Raw genomic sequence first — 12,426 nt, 5'->3', positions numbered from 1 at the left:
CTTCTCGCCCGGACCCGCCTTCTAGGTGGACCAGTCTGGTAGTTGAGAAGCCTAGTTCCGGACGGCTTCGCCTCTGCGCCTGCGCGCCAGAGCTGCGAGAGAACAGCGGCCCCTAGTGGACTAGCTTGATAAGAATGGAAACGCCTGGTCCCAGAGCTGGAGGGCGCCGATTATCCGCTCCCTCCAAGGTTTACCTCGTTAGCTAAACCCAGAACCTTAATATCCCAGGAAATTAAACCAGGTGTATAGGAACAGAACAGGATACAGAAACATGTAAAGTTACACATCACCACTCAGTAAATGAGGGTCTTTTTTAATGTAGTAGCTCACCCCTTAGATCTCTCTTTTATTATTGTTATTTTTGTTTATTTGGTTGGTTTAGGATTTGGTTTTTTCGAGACAGGGTTTCTCTATGTGTCCTTGGCTGTCATGGACTTGCTTTGTAGACGAGGTTGGCCTCAAATTCACAGAGAACTGCCTGCCTCTGCCTCCTTGAGCGCTGGGATTACAGGCTTGCGCCACTGCTCCCAACCTAAAGATCTCTTTTTAAAGTATTTTGTTGTTTTTTGATTTTTGAGACAGGGTCTCGCCATATAACCCTGGCTGTCCTTGTGCTCTGTGTATACCCAACTGGCCTGGAATTCACGTAGATTTGCCGGACTCCCTATCACTGTAAAGATGTGCACCGTCATGCCTGGGTGAGCTTTTTTTGTTTTGCTTTGCTTTTCAAGACAGGGTTTCTCCGCATAACAGTCCTGGAACTCTCTTTGTAACCCTGGCTGCCTAGAACTTGCTCTGCAGAGCAGGCAGGCCTTGAAGTCACAGAGATCCACCTGCCTCTGCCTCCTGAGTGCTGGGATTAAAGGTGTAATCCAGCACTGCCCCTTTGGGTGAGCTTTTTGATGATGCAGCTACTTTTGAAATCGAGCCTACTCCTGTAAATATAACCCTTTACCTATACTTCTGTAAGTAGCCCCAACAAACTCAGCAAACTATGTCGTTTGCCAAATTGGACTTTTGTTAGGTCATTTCTTTTCCTCTGTTGAGGTGATTTATTTGGGGTAAAGAGACATTTGATCATATCTCTCCAGGAAACCACCCTGTCTCAAAAATGAAAAGCTCTTTGTGGTGTGCATGCCTTCCCCTAGCACTCAGAATGCAGAGGCAAGCAGATCTCTGGGAGTTCCAAGCCAATCAAGAATACATAGTGAGCATGCCTGTAATCCCAGCACTAGGGAGGCAGAGGCAGGCAGATCTCTGTGAATTTGAGGCCAGCCTGGTATACAAAGCGAGTCCAGGACAGCCAAGGTTACATAGAGAAACCCTGTCTTAAAAAAAAAAATCAAGAAACAAAAACCAAAAGAAGAAGAAGAGGAGGAGGAAGAAGAAGAAGAGGAGGAGGAAGAGGAAGAAGAAGACATAGTGATTGCTGCACAGCAGTAATCACTTTTACTTCTGCAGGAGCATGTGTAGCTGTGTGCAAGGAAGCATGCCCAGGGAAAACATTGGTGGGTTTTAAGGGATCCATTGTCTCACTGTGTAGTTGGAGCTCAGCCATATTCCTGTATGATTGACTGGCTAATACAACAATTGGCTAATAACAGCGCAAGTTCTAGGGAGAACTAAATGTAAACATGTTTTGATTTCCAAAGGAACTGTTAGGCCAGGCTTGGAGGTGCACACACTTTTAATTGTGTGATACACACTTTAATTGGGGACACACACTTTTAATCTTGGAACTGTGAGGCAGAAGCAGGCGGATCTCTGAGTTCAAGGCCAGCCTTGCCTACAGAGTGAGCTCCAGGGAGTCAGAGGCAAGACACTCTCTGTGAGTTTGAGGGCATCCTGGTCTACAGAGTAATTCCAGGACAGCCGGGGCTATCCAGAGAAACCCTGTCTCGAAAAACCAATCAACCAAACAAACAAACAAAAAACCAACAATACAAACAAACAAAAGAACAAAGCCATACTGAGACCTTCTCAAATATAAACAACAAACAGTATAAAGCAACCACTTGATAAATTCAATGTCCTGCTAGGTTTGATTTTATTTATATTGAGACAGGGTCTCTACATAGCCCAGCTTGTTGTGGATTTTTAAAAATTTATTTAACTTTTATTCTCTGTGCATTGGTATGAAAGTGTCAGAATCCATGGAACTGGAGTTACAGACAGTTGTGAGCTGCCATGTGGGTGCTGGGAATTGAATCTGGGTCCTTTGGTAGAGCAGACAGTGCTTTAAATCACAGAGCCATATCTCCAGCCCTGTCCTGGACTATTTATTTATTTGATAGACAGTCATACCACGTTACCTGGAATGGCTTGTAACTCACGTTATAAACCATGCTGGCCTGAACTCCACCTGCCTCCGCCTCTCCAAGTGTTGGTATTAAAGGCATGCACCTCCAAGCCTAGCCAAACAGTTCTTTTGAAAATCAAAACATGTTTACCTTAACACTTTTGGAAACTAAAACGCGTTCAAATTTACTTCTCCCTGAATTCTACCTGCCTCTGCTTTTTTTAAGTGCTGGTATTAAAGGCATGCACCTCCAAGCCTGGCCTAACAGTTCCTTTGGAAATCAAAACATGTTTACATTTAGTTCTCCCTAGAACTTGCGCTGTTATTAGCCAATTGTTGTATTAGCCAATCAATCATACAGGAATATGGCTGAGCTCCAACTACACAGTGAGACAATGGATCCCTTAAAACCCACCAATGTTTTCCCTGGGCATGCTTCCTTGCACACAGCTACACATGCTCCTCCAGAAGTAAAACCTTTTTGGTCTTGTGTGGTGACTTTCTTAAGAACCCAGACCGGCTTTTTTTTTTTTTTTATAACTTGCCTTTGGTCTTCTGGCCTCCAGAACTGTGAGAATAAATTTCTGTTGTTTTAGGCCCCTGCTCTAGGGTAGATTATTATGTCAACCTCCGAAGACTAATTGCAAGGGAATTTGGGATGGCCCATTCTGCCAAGAGCTGTGGGGTGGCTCAGTATCAATGGGTTGTCCTTCGGTTTGGCTTGTGTACATGACAGAAGTGAGCCCTCACTTCTCACAGAAGTAAGCAATATTGGTGATGTTTTGACTGGAGACAGGGACCCATCCTGGAGAGCTCTGGCCATTCCCCAGGCTTACTAACAGAAAAGTCAAGCTAAGCTGACTGACCACAGGACCCCCAACGCAGTTGTCCACAGAAGGAGGCAGTGCTCTGCTCTAGAGCTTCCGCCAGGAGATGCTACAAGAAGAGACTGCAGTTGAGCTTGATGGACAAGAGGTCTTTATTGAAATCAGAGCAGGGAAATGAGGCCTGAACCTTCAGGCTACCCAGTTGATCCAAAAGTTAGATGGCTTAAGGAGGTAAGGCAGAGTCAACAGACAGGGATGAGGATGGGAGGGGATGGAGCTGTCAGAAAGTGATGTTGTCTTCGTACAATGACAGCAGCAGCAGGACGGTCCAGCCACCCAGCAGACCCACGTTGTGGAGCAGGAAAAGAAGCCAGGGCCGCTGGTCCTGCACCTTCATCATGGCTGGGAGCTGAGGAGAAGGTGGGCATCAGTTCAGTAGCCAGCTTGGTGGAGCCCCTGGCTACCTCCCCACCCCGACATAGGCTCTCCGCCTTCCTAACCATGTCACAGAGTGCCACGTAAAGGAAGAGGCCGGTGGCTACAGCCAGAATCCAAGCCTCGCCCTCCTCATCTACTCCGACTGCCAGAGCCACGTAGAGGCCAGCGAATGCTGTGAGTGCGGAGGCCAGGTTCAGCAACAGTGCACGCCTCACAGTCAGCCCAGCGTGCAGCAGAGCAGCGAAGTCCCCTAGGACAGAACAAGCCATAGTAAGCGCTCTGCTCTCATGTCAGGTACAGCCTGCCCACCAGACCAGTCACTCCTGCATCCCAGACAGACACACCCACTTAAAGGCCAGACCTACTCCAGGCCCCCTCCTGCCTCCCTGCAATCCATCCTACCTGCAGCCAGGTAGAAGGACAGACAGTTCCCATTGAAAGGCCTTGTCCCTATTCTGGTCTTGTTCATTCCCACTAAGCCCCGCCCTTTCCAGCCACACCCCAGCACTCACCCAGTTCGTGCGGCAGCTCATGGCAGAACACTGCCAATGAAGTGGCCAGCCCAGTCTTCCAGGAGGATGAGAAGGCTGCCCCCACAGCGAGCCCATCAGCGAAGTTGTGCACGGCGTCGCCCAGCGTGATCAGATAGGGCAACAGCCTCAGCTCTGTGGGCATGGCAGGCGTGGGTCCTGTAGGTCAGGTCCTCCCCATCTGCCTAAAGGCAAACCCCAAATCTGCAGCCCTCCAGGGACTCCCTCAGGGCTCACCTGCTCTCAGCCTCTGGGACTCTGGGTTCAGTAGTTCTGGGCTTTCCTCTGTCACCTGTGGGGAGCAAGAATGAACCCAGGCAAGTAGGTAAGTAAAGGCTCCAGGTGGGAGAGGAGTTGCTACTTACCAAGTCTGAGCGGGAGCTCTCATGGGACTGTTTGGACTGCCGGAGATTGCTGGGTGCCAGCTGCAGCGACACTCCATGGCTGTGTCCACCGTGGCTGCAAGGCCCATCCTTCTCAGAATTCTGTGGGAAAAAAAAAACAAAAAACAAAAACAAACAAACAAACAAACAAAAAAACTGGTCAGAGTCCACCAAGCCCTTACCCGGAATCCACCAAACCCTTATCCATCCTACCTACTGGTATCCCGGTGGCTGACCTGGTCCCTGGGCAGTAGGAGGTTAAAGAAGCTCTCAAACAGGAAGAAGATGTAGAGGCCTCCAAGTACAGCCAGCAAGCGCCAGGTGGACTGTGCACCAATGCCCACCTCCTCGTGGGCGTGACCTTCCCCACTGTGTGTGTGCAGTCCCAGCACCTGAGAAGGAAAGGGGGGACTTCAGGGCTACAGAGGGCTGGGGTGGGGCTAGGAAAGGGCAGGAAGGTGGGGGCTACCCTGTTGGGTGAGGGCTGACCTTGGGTATCAGGTGCAGAAGCGCATCGCCTGTGAGGGCGCCCACAGCCAAGCTCAGGAAGGTCTGCATGACGTAGTGGGTGACCGTGCTGCACCTGGCACAGGTCAGCAGGAGAAGGCCGAACACAGCGCAGAGGCAGATGATCAGGGTAGCCAGGGAGCCGTACAGATAACCTGTGGGGGAAGCCACACTGAGAACACTGTTGCCCAGAGAAGCCCCCAAATCCAGCCCAGCAGCAAGCAGTTGGTGGTGGGGGCCACATGTCCATTGATACTGGCCCTCCTCCCTCCAAATCACTACCCTTCCCTCCCTTACTGGCTCCCCATTCCTCAGCGCTTACTCCCTGAGGCCAGCACCCAGGGGTTGGGCCATCTAGACAGGCACACCTTGGGAGAGGGACTCACTCTCTGTTTGGGTGAGCTGGCCCTGAATATGGGTACTGGAGTGGTGGCTGCAGGCCTCACTTAGCTGCTGCTGGACCAAGGCAGGGGTCAGCTGGGCCCAGGCCTGAGGGCTCACCCCAGCCTCTTCAGCTAGCCCGTATACAGCCATCACATCTTTGGCACTCAGGCACAACTGGAGGCAAGAGGAGAAGGAGAGAAGTCAGGCATCTGAGGGGACCCTGGGTAGCCCATCTTTCTCCAGAACCGCAGGAATGGCTCACCATGTCCCATACGCTGGAGTTGCTATTGTGGGTAGCATGGGGCTCAGAGTCTTGGTGGCTGGCTTCCCTGTCCAGGTGACTGTGGTCGTCATCCTGGTGACTGTGGTTGTCATCATGGTGACTGTGGTCCTCTCCACCCAACCCAAGGTGGTGCATCAAAACCTCCAGTTCTGGCAGGGAAAAAAAGAAAAACAGTCACTGTAGTTGGTTCTTGCAACTCCAGCCTTGTCCCCTCCCCCAGGACTAGAGGCTAAGGATTTCCACTCAGGCCTCACCAGATAGGGTCATGTTGGGAGCCTCAATACTCTGCTGCCGGAACACAAAGTCCACAAAATACTGAGGGCTAGGCAGGCCTTGGAAGCAGGACCCATTAACGACATGATCCAGCAAGGCTGTCAGGACCAGGCTGGGACTTCCGGGATCTCCGGCTTCCTCAGCCTCCTCCAGCAGCTGGGGAACATCTACACAGGTCTGGAGAAGAAAGAGACTGTCCTCAGCTCTACCCCCAGTGTCAGCTTCTGGAGTCCATCCTAGCACAGCCCACTGGATGGGTCTCCCATCAATGCCCAGCCTCTTCAAATTACTCCTCAGATTTCACCAAAGATCTCAGCTGGCTCTCCCTGGACCACAGTCTAGGTCAAAGGGTTCCCCGAGACTCCCACAGTCCCTGTCCCATTCAACGGTAAACATCCAGTTCTAATGCCCAGTACACTCCAACCTCCCAAGTACCCCCTCAGAGGCCAGTGAGGCTTCACATGGGACATTGCCCCTACTGGAGCAGCCTCCCTTCCATAGCACTTGGGTCCTTCTCACTACCCACAACAGCCCTCTGGACCCTCACCTCCTTCCCGTTGGGGTGGTGGGCAGCATGGGCCTCAATCTTCTGCAGTAGCTGGCTCAGACCCAGGGTCATGGCCTCTGGACTCTCCAGTGTGGTCAGGTAATCGTCCACATGGGAGGCCAAGAGGCCAGCTTGGATGTCCTTGCATGTTTCCTCTGGGTTGCTAAGATAGAGGGCGGCAGCAGCACTAAGGTGGCCAATGTATCTGGACTCCAGGACTGGTTCAGGGGCAGGCTGAGGCTTGCCAGTTCCGGCTAGGGCCAAGACATCCTCCACAGATAAACACTGTGGGCAAACAGGTAATCACGGTCTGGTCCACCCGCCACAGCAAGGATTGGATCCTATCAGCTTCTTTTTTTTTTTTTTTTTGAGACAAGGTTTCTCTGCCCTGGACACGCTTTGTAGACCAGGCTGGGCTCGAACTCAAAGCACAACTATCCACCTGCCTCTGCCTCTGGAATTACAGGTGTGGAACATGGCGCCAGACACTCTTATCAGCTATCTTATGTCCTATTCTGCCCCTTGTACAGCTAGCTTGACTAGGAGCCCTCACAGAGGGATCCCCAGAAGTTACTCCTTCTGGTGAGAGTGGTCACCTGGAGTCACCACAAATTTGATGGGGGGGAGGGGTGTTAATGGATGGAGCTCTGTGTCCCAGGAGGGAGGCTTGGCCTGTTTAAGACCCCTTAGGACGGGAGAGGAGGCTCCAGCCTGCAAGTAGGTTCAGACACCAGCCTCCGGACCCGCCTCCTGGAGTTTGCCCAGGTCCCTTTTGCTGCCTGCCACGGGGTGGGGCGGGCAGGAAGGGGCCGGGGCTGGGGGACCCATCGGGTGGGGCTGTTACCTTTTCACACGGCCCGTCGGTGCAGTGCACACGGGCCGCCAGCGTATTTAACAGGCGGTCCAGTGCCTGGCGATCCAGAGCATCCCGTCCCGAGGTGAGAAGGTTTAGCAGGCTGTTGGGCTGGACTACAGCTGCTGTGATGACCAGCAGAGCCAACAGGAGCCCCTGGGTGAGCGGAGCTGGGGACACCATGCCTCAGGCCCCCAGAGCGCTTCTTGCTTTGGTGCTCTGTGAGGACTGCTGGCGTCTGGGCTGACTAGAGACTGCTGGGGCTGCCTGGGGCCAGACTGGGGCTGGGTTCTACTTCAGGACCTCTCCCAGGTATTTCCTGCAGGGCTCTGTGATTGGCTGCTGGGTTAGCCATTCCAGTGGTAGATCCTCCCTGAAAGCTTGGGGGCAAGGAGCTGCTGCCTCTTGAGGCTAGGGCTGGAGTTGGGTCCCTTTTCTTAGGTGGGTGGCGTGTGCATGCCCTCTCCTGCCATACCCAGAACCGCCACTCAGGGCTTCCTCTGTTCCCTGAGGGCCTCCTGTGATCTTGCCTCAGGCTAGGGGAGGGGGCAGAGCTTCCTATTAGTTGCCAAGTCAAATATGGGTGTTCTATTTGACATTTTCAGGAGAGCCCTTAGACCTACCTCCCACCCTTCACCAGCTGCCTCCCAGCTCAAGCAGCTTAGACAAATCCCAAGTCTTGTGGCCCGAGTGAGGGTGGGTGGGGGTGGTGATCTTGGATCCTGGGCCTCGGGGCCCAACATGGGCTACAATGGGAGATTTCTGAAGGGTACTTGCTGAGTCATAGTCCCCACCTCCAGCCCTTGAAGGGTAAATCCCCAGGAAATGGCTAAAGCCCCAACCTAGACAAACAGGAAGAGAAGATGTGACCTTGGTCCTAGCCAGCATCTGGCCAGCTTTTGGGGTCAGTAGGAGGTCGAGGTCCTGTTGTGAGCTCTAGGCCTGAGGCACAGGAAAACTGAGGTAGAGCTGGGTTCCTCGATCTGCCCCTCCCGGATCAATCATTCCAACCTTTGATCCCTGAGCCTTATCTCTACCCAGGTGGCAGGTGGAGGAGGGGTCGGATCTCCGGTTGCTGACAATCCCCAGGTCACAAGGCATTTCGGCCTGTTTGAAGGGGACCCGGGTAGCACCAGAAGTACTGTGGCCCTCTCCTGACCCCAGCCCTTCTGGGGTGCGGTTGGGGTGTGGAGCTGGAAATATAACGCCTAAAGAACTCTGCCCCTTAGTATTCCGGAGGGTAGGGCAGGGTGGGGAAAGAAGCTGGCTGACTGTCCTGAGCCCTGGGGTCAACCGTTTCAGACCTGAGCCGAACACACACCTACATCAATGGTTCTTATGGTTGGGATGCCTACAAGGTGGCATCCCTTCTGGTCCTAAGGAGGAACTGTGACTGGGAACTGGAAGAGCCAGCATGAGACAATGAAGAGAACGTTCTCCACATGTAGCTCTGAAGATGCCATATACCCAACGTGGCTTTTCTGTTTCCGTTGCTGGGCTGCTGGGGCCTGGGACCAGGTTGGTTTCCTAGCCTTGCAGATCAGTTGCTCTCTGTTTAAGCACAGTCTGCCTCTAGGGAAAAGTCTTTTTTTTGGGGGGGGGCAAAGAGAGGGGTTGAACCTAAGTCCTTTGGAAAAGCAGCCAGTGCCCTTAACCACCTGAACCATCTCTCCAGCCCCACAATTTATTTATTTACTGATATGGCATACAATAGAGGTGAGAGGACAACTTTTATTTTTATGTATATAAGTGCTCTATCTGCATGTACATTCCGAGTCAGAAGAGGGCATCGGATCCCATTGCTGATGGTTCTGAGCTACCATGTGGTTCCTAGGACGTGAACTCAGGACCTCTGGAAGAACAGACAGCGCTCTTAACCTCTGAGCCACCTCTCCAGCCCGAGAAGGCAACTTTTCAAGAGCTGAATTTCTCTTCCTACCACATGGCCTTTTCTTTACCTGTTGAGCCATCTCACCTACCTCAGACATTGGTTTTATAGCTACCCTTTTTATAAAATGACAGTGAGCTGGCTGGAAATGATACAGAAAGGCCAATGCTACAGGTGCATGAGGGTCGGCTGTTCTGGTCTTCCCCGGATTAGGCAGGTCTCCTTTGAAGGAGAAATCTAGGGAAGCCAGGATTGCCAAACCTACACTAAGACTTCTCCCCTGAGCCAGGCTCAGTGGCACACACCTGTAATCCCAGCACTCAGGGAGGCAGAGGCAGGCAGATCTCTGTGAGTTTGAGGCCAACCTGCTCTACAAAGTGAGCCCAGGACAACCAAGGCTACAGAGAAACCCTGTCTGGAAAAGAACAAACAAACAAAAACAAACAAACAAACAAAAAAAGCAAAACAATGCTCCCTGGTTATCAGTTCCCTATGACTCCTGCAAAGTTTAATTCAGCCAACTACAGATACTATAAAAAGAACTGAAAACCAGGAATCACCGCATATACTCTTAATCCCAGCACTCAGAGAGGCAGAGGTAGGCTGATTACTGTGAGTCTGAGGCCAGCATGGTCTACAAAGTCCAGGGCAGCCAAGGCTACACAGAGACCCTGTCTGGAAAAGAACAACCAACCACACAAAAACAAAAGTGAAATAGGTTGGAGCAGATCTGGTCTGGGCATGGTGGCATATACCTGTTAGTCCGTTCCTGGGGAGGCAGAATCCATGACCCCAGTCATGCATGCAGTACACAACATACATGCAGGCAAAATACTTACCTGTGTACAATTAAAGAAAACATAAAAAAAAAAAAAAACCAAAAAACAAAACACCCAAGAGATGTGAATGTAGCTCAGTGTTAAAGCATTTGCCTAGTACCCTGCACAAGGCCCAGCACCAAAAATGGCATGTTTGGGGAGCTTATGTGATGGGTCAGTGAAGGCAAGTGCTTCAGTTACGCCCTGTCCTAAGGCTGTCATTGACGCCAAACACCAGTAATCCCAGCATTCAGGAGGGCATGAGGAGAACCTTAAGTTCAAGGATAGCCATAGCTGTATCAGCAAAACCATGTCTCAGACAACAACAAAACCAAAGAAGAGTTAGCTGGGCATGGTGGTGCATGCCCTTAATCCCGGCACTCGTGAGGCAGAGGCAGGTGTATATCTGAGTTCGAGACCAACTTACCAACCTGATCCACAAAAGTAAGTTCCAGGACAGTTAGGGTTACACAGAGAAACTGTCTCCCTGTCTGGAAAAAAAAAAATCAACCAACCAAACAAAACCTAGAGCTGGGAGGGACTGATGGCAGGCAAGGAGGCAACTGTTAGACCTCTAATGATGAAGCAAGGGGGTACCATGGTGGGGCCCATGCCAAGGTGTACCCCTTGAGGAATTACACCACGCAACAGATGTGCTGTAAGGAAGTTTACTGGGGGAAGGGAGAGGAGGGCCTGGAGGAGGGATAGAGGCAGCAAATGAGCTATGAGGCCAGGGAGGGAGGGAAAGGGGGCACCTAAGAGAGCAAGAATAGGGGGCTTCGGTTGGCAGTAAGTCCTTCCATGAGCCAAATACACTTACTGCACTTGGAGATGGCAGCAGGTGATGGCATAAGCAATTGCCTATGGAGGCAGGCCTGCTGGATCACCTGTCCCATAACAGCAGCCACACCTGGCCCGGTGTAGGGTCTATGCATTCCCTCTCCAGGAGCTGTGAGGACTCATCTTGCCCTGTGATTGCCCAGCTATCGTCTCCAGAGGCTGCTCCATGTGTGGGTTGAGCAACAGAGCCAGGAAACCTTGCTGGTTTAAGGGCAGTGGCTTCACAGGCTCTGTGCCCCTCAGGAGTCAGGGCTCTGCTACAAGGTCAGGAGGGTGGGCTCAGCGCAGCTTCGCATAGCAGGAAGCTTAAACAGATCTTTGTTTGTCCAGGGCCATGCAGGAGGAACAGCAGAACAGCTTTGAACGCATGGACTGCAGCCCACCAGTTGGCACAACCGCTATGGGTGTGCCCGCCAGGATTTTATGCAGCTCTGCTTGTTGTCTTCATGGTCATCACATCCCTCATAGTACATGGGTTGTATGTACCCTCACTGGGCAGTGTCACTGGCACTTAAAACATTAGTGTGTGATCTTTTTCAAGCATTGCTGCTGGAGCAGATGATTCAACCACCACCCTTGGAAAGAACCTAGAGATGTAGATTCTTGGTAAAGTTGGGATGTTTTGTTAGTGGCCTTGATGTAGAAAATCTTAGGAAACAATTTGCAGTTTAGAAAGGCACAGTCTTAATAGTTGAGCTAGGGACTTTTTGAGGTCAGGGAACAAGAAGAATAGCAGCCTGATTAGCACTGGCTAAAGCTGATGATTGATTTCTTGTACCCATTTTTGCCCTTGGCTTCCTGACATATTTTTTTCTTTTTTTTCACTTTTTATTTATATATTTTTCAGAGTTATTTTTTTAAGTATTATTTTTATTTTTATTACAGGTTATTCACTTTGTATCTCCCCTGTACCTCCCTCCCTCCCTCCTCCCCTCCCAATCCCACCCTCCCTTCCTGATATAATTTAATAAAAAAATGTTAATGAGTAGATGTGCACCATGAGGATTTAAAGTAGAAATGACTGTTTTTTTTTAATATAAGTTTAGATTTGCGATTCTTTTAAGATTATTAAGTTACTTTTTAAGATAAATAATAAAATAACCAATTCTTTTTTTGTAACTGCAAATTGCACCTGCCAGTAAACAGGATGAGAAAATAAATAACCTTACTGCCTTACATTTTGTTACACTGTAACAAATTTCTTAGTTACCAATGTAGGTGGATTCTTGAGAATAATTTGTTTTGTTTTGTTTTGAGACAGGGTTTCTCTGTGTTGACCTGGTTGTCCTGGACTCCCTTTGTAGACCAGGATGGCCTCGAACTCACAGAGCTCTGCCTACCTCTGCCTCCTGAGTACAAGTGCTGGGATTTAAGGCATGTGCCACCACCATGCCCAGCTAGAGAATTTGTTTTCACCTATAATACTTAGAAGCACTTGATCTTGTGAGGCTATTGGGGAACATGTTTTTTCCTACATATATTCACTGTAACCGTTCATTCAAAGAAAAAGAGAATGAAACCACATTGTAAATGTCTGTTAAGTTGTTGGAGCATTC

The 12,426-nt window shown here is 50.5% G+C and overlaps 1 protein-coding gene and 1 long non-coding RNA gene across 2 annotated transcripts; one reads left to right on the top strand and one right to left on the bottom strand.

The window, feature by feature from the left end:
• Positions 1 to 3,260: 3,260 nt before the first annotated feature.
• Positions 3,261 to 7,990, bottom strand: Slc39a4 (solute carrier family 39 member 4). The gene is made up of 12 exons (XM_021659071.2): positions 7,316 to 7,990; positions 6,472 to 6,756; positions 5,906 to 6,101; positions 5,631 to 5,800; positions 5,371 to 5,542; positions 4,967 to 5,139; positions 4,714 to 4,869; positions 4,460 to 4,579; positions 4,332 to 4,386; positions 4,077 to 4,229; positions 3,627 to 3,814; positions 3,261 to 3,535 (listed from the first exon to the last, which is right to left on the bottom strand). The coding sequence occupies exons 1-12, from the start codon at positions 7,505 to 7,507 to the stop codon at positions 3,407 to 3,409; spliced, it is 1,989 nt and encodes a 662-aa protein (XP_021514746.1). The 5' UTR covers positions 7,508 to 7,990; the 3' UTR covers positions 3,261 to 3,406.
• Positions 7,395 to 12,405, top strand: LOC132655810 (uncharacterized). Its single transcript, XR_009593676.1, has 3 exons — positions 7,395 to 7,484; positions 8,627 to 8,842; positions 11,201 to 12,405. It is a non-coding gene; the product is annotated as an uncharacterized LOC132655810 (long non-coding RNA).
• Positions 12,406 to 12,426: the final 21 nt, after the last annotated feature.

This window comes from Meriones unguiculatus, chromosome 8 (genome assembly GCF_030254825.1).
Source record: "Meriones unguiculatus strain TT.TT164.6M chromosome 8, Bangor_MerUng_6.1, whole genome shotgun sequence".
Classification (NCBI taxonomy): Eukaryota; Metazoa; Chordata; class Mammalia; order Rodentia; family Muridae; genus Meriones; species Meriones unguiculatus.
The sequence above is the reverse complement of the archived record's forward strand: the minus strand, read 5'-3'. Positions and strand labels throughout refer to the sequence as shown.

Coding starts and splice junctions, on each gene's coding strand:
- Slc39a4 (XM_021659071.2), bottom strand. CDS start 7,507: ATGGTGTCCCCAGCTCCGCTCACCCAGGGGCTCCTGTTGGCTCTGCTG. Junction 5,543..5,630: donor ACTCCAGCGTATGGGACATG/GTGAGCCATTCC, acceptor TCTTGCCTCCAG/TTGTGCCTGAGTGCCAAAGA. Junction 3,536..3,626: donor ACGTGGCACTCTGTGACATG/GTTAGGAAGGCG, acceptor CCTTCTCCTCAG/CTCCCAGCCATGATGAAGGT.